Here is a 15,567-nt window from a genome sequence, read left to right on the forward strand (position 1 = left end):
GTGATTTAATTTATGACGTGTATTTTTGTTACACCCTGTATATACAGCCGATTACGCACCACCTTAAAAATTGGGCATTTTTGATGTCTCGAATTTCCTAAACCTGTTGTTGCATCTAAGTGATTTTTTTATAATATTCTAGCCTAGGCCCTAGGCTATAGGTTAAGTACCTCCTTATGCTTGTCATGCACGGGGAGCTATACTGTAATATATATTATATCACATCGCACTCTATAGTAATGAGTGAGCCTGCACATATGGAACCATTTGTTTTCTGTCTGCAGGCTCACTCATTACTATAGAGAGCGATATGATATAATGTACATATATTACAGCATAGCTCCCTGTGCATGACAAGCTTAAGGAGGTAACCTATAGCCTAGGCTATAATATTATAAAAAAATCACTTAGATGAAACAACAGGTTTAGGAAATACGAGACATAAAAAATACCCCATATTTAAGGTGGTGCGTTAATTTCTTGGAGAAGTGTATTGTAATTTAATGTAAATAATGTAATATCCAATAATTGTAATTTAATATAAGATGTAATATAAGTTCCTTAAAAAATATATTTTTTATTTCCCACGACATTAGATGGATGTTCGGCAGCAAGACATTGGACCAAACTGGGACGTCCTATGAAGGCCCAATTGACGTCCACCGAACGTCCCTTCGGATGTTAAGTGGACCTCCATTGGGCGTTTGGTAACGTGGCATTTGGACCAAAATTGGACGTCCTGTTAAGGTCCAATTCACGTCCCCTAGAACGTCCGGTTAAGGTCCAATTTACTTCCGATTAAGGTCCAATTTACGTCCGATTAAGGTCCCATTTACGTCCGATTAAGGTCCAATTTACGTCCTATTAAGGTCCAATTTACGTCCGATTAAGGTCCAATTTACGTCCGATTAAGGTCCAATTTACGTCCGATTAAGGTCCAATTTACGTCCGATTAAGGTCCCATTTACGTCCGATTAAGGTCCAATTTACGTCCTATTAAAGTCCAATTTACGTCCGGTTAAGGTCCAATTTACGCCCGATTAAGGTCCCATTAAGGTCCAATTTACGTCCTATTAAGGTCCAATTTACGTCCGATTAAGGTCCAATTTACGTCCGATTAAGGTTTAATGTATGTCCGATTAAGGTCCAATTTACGTCCGATTAAGGTCCAATTTATGTCCGATTAAGGTCCAATTTACGTCCGATTAAGGTCCAATTTACGTCCCCTAGGACGTCCGATCAAGGTCCAAATTACGTCCGATTAAGGTCCAATATACGTCCCCTCGGACCTTAGATGGACGTCCAATGGACGTTCGGTAGCGCGACATTTGGACCAAAATAGGACGTATAAAGGACGTTCCTCGGACGAAAACGGACGTCCAATGGACGTCCCTAAAGTCCGTGAAGGACGTCCAATGGACGTCCATTGGACGTCCTTGTGCTATTAGGGATTATTCTATCTAGCATTATTCTTTTTCGATTATTCTATTTATCTATATAACATCTATCTATCTAGGGTTATTTTTCCTATCTAGGGCCCTATACTATGTGCACATCTACTACCTATAAAATGAACCTAAAAGTTAAGAGCGAGAAAAACTTATGAATAAACGCTAAATAAATAATGTGAGATTTTGCTATTTACTAAATAATAGTTTTTTCTCACTTAGTTCAGCTTAGTTCGGTTCGGTTCGCGAATGGTCACTAATTACGTCACAAAAAAGTCTCTATTTCTCTAATTGAGATACAGTCTTACATGACTTGTCTTATGTTTTCAATCAAAATATATTTATATTATAAGAATTTAAAGTTAGTTTACCTTAAAAAAAATTAAAGTAACTTAGTATTATACTAAATATCTACATGTACTTGAAGCAATAAAACGTATTCTTCTTAAATAGTACTTTTTACCGTATAAAATTATTTTTAATTATTCGGTTTCCTAATCTTTTGTAGTCAAATCTTCTTTAAATTATCCTTAAAACTTGTCCTTCATTATGATAATTTTTAAGGCTTAATTGTCCATATTCTTTTGTCTTTTTCCTCCAATGGGGTTTCCTTGTCATATATATCTTCCTTACGTCATTATAACTTGTATGTCTTTATTTTCTTCTTACATCATTACTTTCTTTTCTTCTTAAAATCATTGTATAAAAATTCTTGTATATCCTTGTACATAAATAATTTTATTTTCTTTGTCATCTTCATGTATTTTTTTTATTTTCCTTTTTAGGATTCTTCTCTTTGTCTTGTCCTTTGTAAAAAAAATTCTCTCAATCTTCATTATCGTAATTCCATTAACAATAATTCTAATTCACCTTTCCTAGTGTATAATTTCAGTAATTTTTATGTCTTATGTAATGCGTAAAACTCTATTCAGCAAATTCCTCATGTATGTATTTCTGACTCGTTCAGGGTCAGGTAACAAAAGTATAATATTATGCCAAATAAAAGCCTGATATAGCATTTTAATCCGTTCAAGTTAAAAATAGATTTATGTATAATATGTACTCGTATTGAGTTAAAAATAGCTATTATGTAAATAAAAAAATCGTAAACACTTTTAAAAGTTATATCTAGGTATTTAAATGAAAGTTCATCTATTTTCAAAAAATAAAATATAACATCACTTATGTAGTTAAAATATCAAGTAACTTGTCAAGTAAATGTTTCTTGAAACGAATATTATGAAAACTAGACCTAATTTACTAATTGTAATAAAAAATAATTACCCTAATACTTCCATAATAATTATATATTATGCATTATATTTACTAAAAGAAAATTTGTACGTGTCTGTGAGACTGTATGCAATTTAAAAAATAGTTAAGAGTTACTCACATTCACTATTGTCATTGTCCACTACTGTCTATTTGGTTTCCAAGTCCTCTTGAAGCTGGGCGTGGTCCCAAGACTCCGAACTTCATTCCTGCCGACATCTACCATTTCTACCCTGCGGCTAGGTCTCTCCAAATCCATCTCATACTCCATCTACCAATTTTTTCCTTCTCTTCCAATTATAGAAGCTCGCCATCTTTCCTGATCCCTACCTCAGAAGTCCAGCTCGTCTCTCCAGGTCGCCATATAATAGAATACGTTTCGTAATGGGGTAGTTACTCTGAGAAGAGGGTTGGTTGTTAGGAATACACTATTTGTTCATACTTTATTTATTGAACACTACTACTTATTATCAGTAACAAGTTGGTGGACGAAAGTCTATATTATAACTACCTTGATGGTTGAATAATGAATGCTGAATAATGAATGATCTCTTTATTTACTTGTTACGTATCTATAATCAATCCCAATTGTTTATTATGATTGTTGACACGATTCGACCTAATGAAATAATTATATCAAAATAGCTGACTAAGGTGATCTTGAAACAAGTGCATTATATTGGGAAATTTGTGTCACCTAGTTATTTACAACAACAGGCAATGTTTGTTTTAAGATATTTAAAAATTAAATGAATATGAGTTGCTTTTATTTTGGAATGATAATATAAGTCCTGTACACCTCACAAAAGTTGCCCAATCAACTGTTAAGTATCTTGGTAAAATTTTTTCGAAATTGGAAAATATCTTCTGCCCCCCCCCCCCCCAAGACAGTTAAAAATTTTGAAAAAATGTTAACAGACGAAAAAAATTTTTTTGCGATGGAAAAGTAATACCTCAAAAAAGTTGCCCCATCAACTGTTAAGTATTTTGATAAATTTTTTTTCGAAATTGGAAAATATCTTTTGCCCCCCCCCCCCCCAAGACAGTTAAAAATTTTGAGAAAATGTTAACAGACGAAAAAAAATTGATTTCGAAACGAGAATGTAATAGCTCACAAAAGTGGCCTAACACACTATTTAGTATTTTAGTAAAATTGCGTTTAAATAAAAAATATTTTCTGCCCCCACGGCAACTAAATATTAGAAAAAGTACATTAATATGCGAATTTCTTTTGTGAGTGAAATGTAATACCGTATAGAGCTTGAATAAATAAATTCGGTTTAAATTGGAAAATATTTTCTAGTTTCACAAGGCAATTAAAAATTTTACTTAAGAAAAGTATACTAAAACATTCTTTTTATAACAAAATAGCCTAACTTATTCGTCTCCCTGACGTCACCCAAGTTTTTTAATACTAAAATAAATATAAAGCAAAGTACAAAATTAGGTATATAAATATTACAAAAAAATATGGTAAAAGCATCCTATTCGAAGATGTTTTCCGATTTAGCATTAAAGTGAGGCACAGTTTTTCTGGAATCAATTCGAATTTTTATAAATCCATCCCTCGAATACGCTCCACAAACTGATAGAGAAGCTTGTGTCACAAGCTTGACACATCGTTCTATTCTTTGTGGCAGTGATATTTCTCAATCTCAATGTTAAAAGGGTCTAAGTTAGGATTCTTAATAAAATCTCGCAGATTGTCACTCGAAAATCTAGAGAATATGAATATAGGTGGTTCTGTAAGGTGATATTCTTGTTAGTTAATTAACTCAAAGTAGTGGTTTGAATCAAAATTTTTATAGGAGAAAGTTTGAAGACCCTCACGTTTATTGATTTGGTCACTGGCAAACTTCTTTTGATGTCCAAGGGGTAGATCATTTGAATGTCGCAGACATACAAACCACTGTAGCGGTTTTTAAAGATGTTCTCCTAACAGCCGTATTACATCACCCTTAACGCCAGTATTTACGACTGTTTCGTCACATGCAATAGCTGGATTTGATACTTTCTGATATACCAGACAGCGGATACCCATATCCGAAATAATTGCACCCTGGCTCATGCACAAATGTTATGTGTTCTTCCACGATCGATTGACCATAAAACTTGGTACTGTTTTTTACTTGAGCTAAAGTTTTGTCTTTGCGTCGGTAACTTTCTTATTTTACCGTTGTTCTCTCTGATTATATTTATTTTTGTTTTCCCTATCAATCGAGCTTATCACCATTTTTCTGGGACCTCTTTGATTTAATAGAAATTCGCGCTCATCCAGAGGCACTTTTTGAGATTTGCTACAAAGACAATTAATCAGAGTGTCACATTTGCATGCTGCAAGATCGAAACGTGTAGTTTTACTTTTGTTCTTAAAGCATTGAATTTTATATTTGTAAAATTCACTGTTTTGCTTGCTCTTAAATGGTTTCATAAGTTTCATATTTATATTTGTCATGATAGGCTTTTAAAAGCCGAATAATTCTTGTATGTTAAATTATTGGAATTAAAGCCTTTTTCCATATTTCCTCCAATTTAATTGCAACGTGTTCGGCAATACCAGAAAATTCTGTCTCTTGCTGAGTTTTTTATCCTCTTGCAACTACAAAACTTCATCGCTTGTTTGTATTTCGGTAAAATATTTTCAGGTATATTTGGTGGTTACCCAAAAATGGGGCGGTCCACAGCACATCTTGATTTTATTCGCCATGATCCTGGTTTATCTATTTTAAAAATCTTTAATTTACAAACAACAATAATAACAAAGTAACGCACCGCACCAAACATAAGCGAAAATTACACGCACGGACTCACGAAGCGGGACATTTCAAAGGGGCTGGGGAGACTGAAAAAACAAATAAAACTTTAAATATCGTTTAAATTTGTAATTGACAACATGTTTAGTTTTCTTTAATTAATCTTAGATCGACTTAGCTCATATTTTATTACAAATAATATAAATTGCAATTTCCATAAAAATCAGATATTTAATAAAATTCAAGGTGGTTGGGGGGGCAGCAAATTCGCTCAGAAAAAAAAAATAAAAATACTAATATGCTGAAAAATAACACTAGCAACTTTTTCACGCTATTAGATATAACATTTTCAACTTTTATTTTTTCGATGCACCCTATGTCCGGTATAATTGTAGTAGTTGAAAGTGGGGATGGGGCAGTAGCTTCTTTAGTTCAACTTACAATCATGCATGCCACACCCCACATAACAATTTCATGTTCTTAGTAGATTCATAGAACATACTTTTCAGAAAAAGTATATACTTAGAATATGCGTAATTACCATTGCGAATGTGCAGAGCATATACTGAGTATATACTACATTACAGTACTTAAACGTTCTATGTATATACTTAGAATGTACTACCGCACTTCTTTTCAGTATATACCAAGAACATACTTTTTAGAAGATTCTAAGTAGGTGCTATAAACCTTCTATTTATATACTTAGAATGTACTATCGCACATATTTTTAGTATATGGGAAGAATATTCCAAGGAAATGCTATATACCTTCTAGTTACATACTTAGAATGTACTAGGGCACATATTTTTAGTATATGGGAAGAATATTCCAAGGAAGTGCTATATACCTTCTATGTATATACTTAGAATGTACTATCGCACATATTTTTAGTATATGGGAAGAATATTCCAAGGATGTGCTATATTTCTCAGAAGTATGTTTTCAACATCACCCAATCTCATCCTAGGTTCTACTAATATATTATATTTACATATTCTAATTGCATATGAGAATGTATTATTACATTCTACAATATTACGTAAAAAGTAAGTATAAAATATATAAACTTCAGTTAGTTATATAGGTACCTATGTATAATAAATATTATATGGGTAAGTAGCCTATATATAAAATATAAGTAATATATTTAGTTATTATGTGCACATCAAAATAAAAATGCTGCTTATATAATTATATAATAGCCAAATATATTATAATATGTATGTAAATTACTAAAATTTATAGGTATCTATATACATTATACATACTTTTACTTACTAGGTATTTAGGAAATATTGAAGTACCAATATGAATTTATTATTTTCAAGCTGCTTTTTATGTTCTTAAAATGTTTTAGTCCTTGTAGCTACAAATACAGTCGCTTCTTCCTCACAGCGTAGACATAAATGCCTTAACTGTACTGGAAACTATTTTCATATTTTGCCTTTTTGTTACCTACCCCCTTCCCTTGTGCAGGTATAAAATATGCAATGCAAGGGTCAGAATGACAATGAATGGCCGTTTCCGGATTCCCGAAAATTATAGGTAAAAATATTTTTATGGTATAAATTCAAATCAAAATGGTGTATTCATTTCAATTGAAAACGAAACGAGAATTTCTCATTTTTCTTCAATAGAATTAAGTTTTAAACTTTTTTACCATACAATTAAAACGGTTTAAAAAAATTATGAATTAGATAGTTCAGTAGTACCTACCAAAATACCTAAATTTTATTAATTATTCTTAACGCGAAGTTGATAATCTGTAGGCTAACATTATTCTTCTTCCTATAGGTACATACATACAGTATATTCTTTTTTTAAGATATTTTAAAAGTATATACAAGTATGTGTTAAGCATATACTTTTGCATATACTTACGCATATACTAAGAATATTCGATTAAGGTATATTCTAAGAATAAACTTTTATACTAAAATAATATTCGATTAAGGTATATTCTAAGAATAAACTTTTACGAACATTCCGAGATACTAGGTACGTACACGAATGTGCTCAGTATATTCGGTGCAAGAATATTCTTCGAAGCACATGCAAAGAACATGAAATTTAGAATGTTTTTTATGGTACATGCTATGCTTGTACTACGCATATACTAAAAAGGATATACTTCGACGAATGTTGGTAGGATATGCTTAGAACATGATGCGAACATCATTGTTATGTGGGACCTTGTCGAAAACCTCAGATATATCGAGGAAATCTGCTGAACAATATCTTTTACTATACAGGTAAAAAACAAAAGATAAAAAAATGTTGCAAACAAGAAGATAAAAGTGAAAAATTAATGAAGAAACTAAATAAATTCAAATGTATCTTCTGATTAAATTGCCTACTTTACCTCTTTTGGAAAAGCGCCTCTTCCAGATCATATTTTTTAAAACTTATTTGTACAAAGTTCACATATTCTGTTATGTATTGATTTCAAGTTTTGATGGGTTATTTCTTTTTCTTTCTCATTTCCCTCATTTAAAATATCCCACTTTTTATAAAATGTCGAAGCATTCACACTATACAAGGCGATTCGTATAGACGGACATTTTAAACTCCAATTGAACACCAGAGACCCCGGCACTCACAATAAAATTTTGTGTCAAACTTTCACCATTTTCATTGAAGGTGTTAACAGATCACCTATCTTTCTTTCGTTTTAAAGCGACAAATATTGGAAATTCTTGTAAATTTTTTCTTACGGAATGTATTGAATAGTTTTGCCTGTGGAACTTACGGTGTTTTGTTTTTTGTAACTTTTTGTTTTATGTAAATGATTCATCCAGCATTTGATTCAGTATTTAAAGTCCACACTTCACTTCCATAGTTTACTACAGAATCCACAAATGCTCGTCCAATCCTAATCTTTGTGTTCTCTGTCTGTCTCACCATACTGGAGACTTCCACATTAAGGTTTCCAAATACGTTTTGTCTGTTTTATTTGTCGTTTAATTCAATCTTGTCCTAGCCCATCTGTTGTCAAAACTGCTCCTAGATATTGAAACCATTTTACTTGTGTTAAAAATGAAGAACCTGAGAACTATAGGCACCCTTAAAACAGCGTAAGATTCCATTTTTTCCTAACGTAATTTCTCCCAAACAAATGTGGAATGATAAGCTCTACTGTTCGATTATTAAAATGATGATAAGAATGTTGATCATAAAGATTTGATATCGAAAGATACTGATAGAACTGAACGCCCGAAATATACGTACTTTCGAAAACTGGAAAAAAGAAAAAATCTTCTATTCACACGCAGCCGGAGGCATAAGGAAGATATACTAGATCATGAGTGGTCCTTTTAATACATGACACGAAGTAGGACATTAAGGACCTCTGTTACAGAATCCCGAAAATACCACTGGATTAGTGCCGGCGTAAATTAAAGCCGGTTTTTACTCCGCAATTGCAGACTGTGTAGTGGGTTGGGGAAGGGGGAACTGGAAGTTGTTGCTGAAAAGTGGTTAACCTAAAATTTCTCATAGGCGCGGACGTGGGAGAAAAATTTCCTTATTTTTCTCTGAACTTACTATTTTTTCCAGAGGTAACTTATCTGGTTTTCGCCAGTTATTAGATACTTTAAGTGTCTTAGTTTTAGTCGTTTTAAAGACTCCCAATTTATTGTCGACCCACAAATTGGTTTTAATCAAAACACCACTTATTAAGAAAAAATAAACAGAGTACTATAATCAAAACTCCTACAATCAAAAGAGGAAAAGTAAACGAGTTGTGGGCAAAAATTAAATCTACCTAACAAAAGTTTTTACATACCTTGCACTTGTTACTATTGTTGTTAGCAAAATCCTGTATTTCAGCAAATCCTGCATGGAAGGCATGTAAAATTCACCGTGTTCTACATTCACAATATCTTCAATTCCGTGCAACTCAAGCTTATTTTGAGAATAGGCAGCTCCAAGAAGTCTAAATATTTCGGTTTTGGGAATTATTGGTCTTAACCTTACAGCAACTTCATTGGTTGCAGCATTGGATGGGGCACAAATTAGAATTCTGGATTTGGGATAATTTTTCCAAATCTAAAATAAAAACAAAAATATTGTGATAGGTTATCTTAAAATGCCTATTTTAAAGTTCTGAAACTGTTTTCTTGTGGCAAGTCTAAATTAAATGTTTTGTTTACATGAAAATTTTTTGCTCAATTAGAAATCCAATGAAATCAATTAATTTGTGGTCATCTGATTGAATACAACCAACATTATACTGAAAACAGATCCCATGGGCTGTTTTGACTCAATCATGTAGCTATGGATACCTACATTTCGTTTCAATTCGATTTTGACATTTCAAATATTCAATATTTCAAAATGTCACGATTTGGTTGTAATACTTTTAATACTTTGGTTGTAACATGTCTGGATCTTCATTAAATTTTTCTAATTGTTCCTTTGTTAATTGCACATTTAAATACATTGTTTCTGCTCTGTATTTTTTTTTCATAACCAACAAAAAATTTTCTGTCCGAATAACCCTCGAACATTGAAAAATGCTCAAAAATTTTTTAACAACTTTCTCAAGCTTGTTGCTTACAGGCAACAGACCTCCGCCTACGGCGTCGGTCTGTTTCCAAGCAACAAGCTTTCGAAATCTGTTATAAAATTTTTTCGAACAATTATCAATGTCCTTGGGTTATTACTACTGAAAATAAGCGACAATTGATTGTAATTAAAATTAAAATTACAATTTTTTAACTAACTAATGTTTGACGTTTCGATTTGCACTCTAGAAATTGATTTCAAAAACAAAGTAAGTTATCAATCGAAGTAGCACAGAAAACGAAAATAAATAGCGTTCCCATACCACCAGATTGACAATAGATGGAGTACTTTCTTTGGTTACAGCTTCTGAGATTTTCAAAATTTATAAATCATACAGGATGCCTAGGAAATTAAGATGAGAGAATTTTAAATAATTCACAACTCATCTGCTCAGCGAGGTAAAAATTCCTTAATACTCATTAATAATTATTCCTTAATACGCAACAAGAGAGATTCCTTAATACTCATACAAAAGAGTAAATGAATTAAAACTTTATAAACATTTTCAATTTCTTTGCAACACGAAATGGAGCATGTGCATAATGCTCTGGTTAAATCATTTTGATTTATAACTTACTTTGTTTTTCGGTAGATGGCTCTAGTTCATCCGTGACATTTCTTTCTTTGCAATTCTGGAAGGCCCAAAGTGTGATGCCTGGGGAAATCGGAGAGAAGAGGATATGGGACTACTGATGAGGGGAAAAAGACCTCCGAAACCGGTATAGACTCTTCCTGCACTCTCCGATTTAACTAGAGTATTATTCAGCTGCTGAATTTTCGTGTTGCAAAGAAATTGAAAATGTTTATACATTTTTAATTCATTTACTCTTTTGTATGAGTATTAAGGGATCTTTCTTGTTGGAACTTTTCAGCGCCGTGCGGTACAGCATTTCAATATGATGCAAGTCCTCGAAATGCCGCCCCTTAAGTATGATTGAAACTTAACTTTTATTTTTATTAAATGAACCTACACAAAATGAAGGACAATTTTTATTTTAAAGGCAAAACCTACTTTAAATTAAATGAAATAATGTATTAACATTAAATAACATTTACAAACATTACAACTTTGCCCTTCTTTACTGACTTTAATTTTGGCAAACTCGTCAATCACATTGGTTAAAGTAGCAGCTAGTGAGGACTCTATTGGAATGAGTGCTATATTTTTTAGTTTTGTTTGTCTTATGGACTTTAGTAAATAGTTTTTAATAATTTTTAATTTTGAAAAACTTCTTTACCCACTAGCTACCGAGACAGGGAGTGTTAATAAAATTCTTAGTGGTACAACTATATTTGGTTATAAAGAAATTAGGTTATTTTGGCACAAACAGTTCAAAATCTCCAAACCTTAAAAAAAGTTTTCATGGAGTACGGTATCATTAGAGATATATCACGCAATTTTTCTAGAATATCATTTGACTCTATATATGATTCTTATTCTTTTTTCTATTGAAAGTATCGAATGAAGGTTCATACATTTTTCTAGTGTTTTATCATCTATTTTCCTCCATTTAATATATATAAATAAAAATTTTATTATGAGTTTCTAGAAGCGAAAATCGGCCATTCAAAGAATTAATGGCAATGTTTAAAATATAGATGAAACATTACTTATTTTAAATTTATCTTCCTCCGCTAAGAACTCATCCATAGATTTTTGTAATCAAATTTGCGTTTTTTTCTCCTGGCTCGAATTTCATTTTCAGCTGGAAATTCGGAACTTATATCAAGATTTTCTGCAATTCCATTAACAATAATTTGCATTTGTTTTTAGCCAGATTGTCTGTAACTTTTCATTTTTTCTGTAGTTCTGACAACATTTTTACACAATCTGACAAATTTATAGTTATATGTTACAACATTTTCGAGACTGAATTTATATGATATATCCAAATGCCAAAGAACAACAACGCATATAACTTTATAATTTTTAATAAGTAGTTTTTGCTAATCCTCGTGCTTTGACTTTAGTTTCTGGATCTGTTGATATCTTCTATTGTTTCGAATAAGACATCATATATTTAACAAAATTTAAATCTTAAAGATTACAATGCTTCTATTCGACTTGACCATCTAGTAACACTCAACGGTTTTAGAGTTAGTTTGAGACTAGTTTTTTCAGAACTTTCCAACGCTTTGTAGAACCAGACAAAAAGTGCACCTACAGTTCTTGTATAATACAAAAAAGGATGAAGTTTCTATAGAAGAAGACGCTGCGTCAATTATGACTACCTAATTATAAAAAGAGGCATGCGCAGGGCACCTAAAGCGCCTCGGATATTTTTCAAGTAGGTATTCTATTTTGCACACCCTTTCTTATTCCTTTCATATCGGTCCCGTTATCATAGCCTTGTCCTCTAAGCCATTCTAACTCAAGACTCAAGACCTAACTTTTCCCAATTTGTCAAAATAAGTTCCGTTAAACCTTCACTGGTTGAATCACTAGCTTCAAAAAAACCAATAAAAATCCTTCGATAGTATAGGTATTTGTTCTGACAAGAATTAAAAGCGACAACTCTTATCGTCAATGCGAGCTGTTCAATATGACTTACGTCTGGGGTACAATCGGCGATTATCGAAAAATATTTGGCGATTTTGGTTATTTCGACAATTCTGTTTAAGATAATATTACCCATTAAACTTATCAATTCATCTTGTCTACTGATGCTTAAATAAGTAACAAACCACTTATCAGACTCTCGTTAAACTCTCCTAAACTTCTCTCCAATAATGTTGAATTATCTATTATTGCATATATTAGATTTTACTGAATATGCCGCCCCCCTTGTGATGCCGCCTGATGCGGCTGCCTCACCGCATCATAGCACGGCACGGCCCTGGAACTTTTACCGCGCTAAGCAGATGAGTTGTGAATTATTTAAAATTTTCTCATCTTAATTTCCTCGGCATCCTGTATGATTTATAAATTTTGAAAATCTCAGGAGGTGTAACCAAAGAAAGTATTCCACCTTTTGTCAATCTGGTGGTATGGGAACGATATTTTTTGTTGTTTTCTGTGCTACTTCGATTGATAACTTACTTTGTTTTTTGGTAGATGACTCTAGTTCATCCGTGACATTTCTTTCTTTGCAATTTCTCCGAAAAGACCTCCGAAACTGGTATAGACTCTTCCTGCACTCTCCGATTTAACCAGAGCAGTATGCAGCTGCTGCATTTTCGTGTTGCAAAGAAATCGAAAATGTTTATACATTTTTGATTTCAAAAAGATTATTTGAGAGAACTTTGTTGAAGAGGGTGTAAGAAAACAAAACTCAAAAATAAAAGAATCTTTTTGAGAACGAATTCCACAGTGGCAATCCAAACGTTAAACTTTAGTTATAATCCCATATAAATACAATGGTAGAGGAGCCCAAGCGGCGATTTTTGCAGTTACTCGAGCGCATCAGATTATCACATGGGGAGAAACCTTGTACCTACCCTGTAAATGTACCTCTACCATATATTGGCTCTTAATACAGGGGAGTTCGTTAAGGGGTCCAAAAAATATCTATCCTTAAAAAAACTCGAAATCGTCAGATTAAGATAAGGTAAATTAAGTACATGCAAAAGAGTGTACATTTCAAAAATCTGACGATTTGAGCGGGGCGTAAGGAAATGGGCGAGTCACAGAATTTCCCAAAAAGGCGAATATTTCACGAAATGAACGTCAGATCGAAAAACTAAAAAATAAGTGTTCAATATTTTTCAAAAATCTATCGAATGATACCAAACACGACCCTCACGGAGAGGAGTGGAGATAAATTTAAAATTTTAAATACGAACCCCGCGATATTTCGCGAAATGAACATTAGATCGAAAAACTGCAAAATACATGTACATATTTAATATTTTTAAAAAATCTATCGAATAACACCACACACGACCCCCCACGAACGTGGGGTGTGGGGTTACTTTAAAACCGTAAATGGGAGCCCCCTATTTTTATTCCAGATTTGGATTCTTTTCTTAAAAATAAGCAATTTTTATCCGAGACATTTTTTTTAATTATGGATAGATAGCGCTATAATCGGAAAAAACGATTGTTGGAAATGGAAAATTAAATTAAAAAATTGAAAGTCCCCCACTTTATGGAAAACTTACCTTAACACTTTTTCTGACATTCTGACAGCAATAGAATGTATTTGAGTTAAATAAACTACGTACATTCTTCTTTTTGCGTCAATTAATTGAATTCAAAAATTATTTTTTTGGTCACCCTGTATAAATAGTGATATTAATGTTTACACTACTGAATATATAATTAAATTTCCTTTCAAATGAGCTGCCATACGACCCCTATTCCCATTTAAAAAAATATCGGTTGCGTTATCACGCCCAGATGGATGACGTCACTATTATGAAATATATATATCAAAAAATTGTAATTTAAAAATAAAAATCGACCTGTTTCGGCATTTCCCTAAAATTCAATAACTACTGCCAAATATCGAGGTGGACTGTTTTATTTGACCCACCATGTATATATAACATGTATTACTTTTGTGTTCGATGTAGGCAATAGTAATGGAAATAAGTACCTTAAAAACGGGCATAATTTCTGCTCAGGAGTCAATGGATTTGCAAAACTTATTTATTTTTAGCACATAAGCAAAACGCTCGGACAGGTCGATTTTTAAACAAATCATAGTATATCATAGCATCAATGTTTCGTACTTTACGCTATCCCTCTTCAGGTGACAGTCATAACTTTGATTTTTTATATGAAAAAGTACATTATGTGACATCTCATTTAAAAACTTTTTGACATATTTATTACAAAAATTTATAATACTCTAATACTTTTGAAGAGCGTAGGCGCAAAACGTCAGTCTAATTTTTTTTTTCATTTTTTTTTCGATTCCCGAGAAAACTAATAAGTATTTTTCAAAATTTAAACGCAGAATGAAAAATGTCCTTATTACCGAGGTCCACAAGTTTCCGAAAATGTATATTATAATGTTTATTTTAATAAGTTACAGGGATGAAAAAAAAAAGAGAAAATTGGATGTAATTTTTAATTTCAAGGATAGAATTCAAAAGAAACTTCTGGGTATTCTAAGGGACTTTCGGCCCTTGGTAGGTAATAATGTATATTTCATTCTGCGTTTAAATTTTTCAAAAATACTTACTAGTTTTCTAAAGATTCGAAAAAAATGGATGATTTTAAAAGGCATTGGACCAAAATTTTGCCTCTACGCTCTTCACCTGAAGAGAGATCGCGTAAAGTTCGAAACGTTGATGCAATAATATACTATAATAATTTAAAAAATGCACTGTCCGAGCGTTTGCTTATGTGCTAAAAATAAATAAGTTAAATAGGGTGAGGGGGTAGCACTTATTCCAGCGCACTGTATATCCTAAGACGTAATCAAATAATCCCGGAGTCAAACGAAAATATTCTATGAACTTATTTTCGTTCGTATGTAGATGGCGACAAATAAAAATTTGGTGTGCACCCTCTACAGTTTTATTTTTAAAAAGGCCAGATTCACTTCTTCTATGAATTTTTTTTCTGATTCCTCACC

The 15,567-nt window shown here is 32.3% G+C and overlaps 1 protein-coding gene across 1 annotated transcript in view; it reads right to left on the minus strand.

The window, feature by feature from the left end:
• LOC126882762 (putative helicase mov-10-B.1) overlaps positions 1 to 15,567 on the minus strand; it is a 190,047-nt gene that overhangs the window by 57,909 nt on the left and 116,571 nt on the right. The window contains exon 10 of the mRNA XM_050647766.1: positions 9,261 to 9,523. Coding sequence (XP_050503723.1) covers positions 9,261 to 9,523 — 263 coding nt within the window. The remainder of the gene's footprint in view (positions 1 to 9,260; positions 9,524 to 15,567) is intronic.

The sequence above is a fragment of the Diabrotica virgifera genome, chromosome 1 (genome assembly GCF_917563875.1).
Source record: "Diabrotica virgifera virgifera chromosome 1, PGI_DIABVI_V3a".
NCBI classification, from domain to species: Eukaryota; Metazoa; Arthropoda; class Insecta; order Coleoptera; family Chrysomelidae; genus Diabrotica; species Diabrotica virgifera.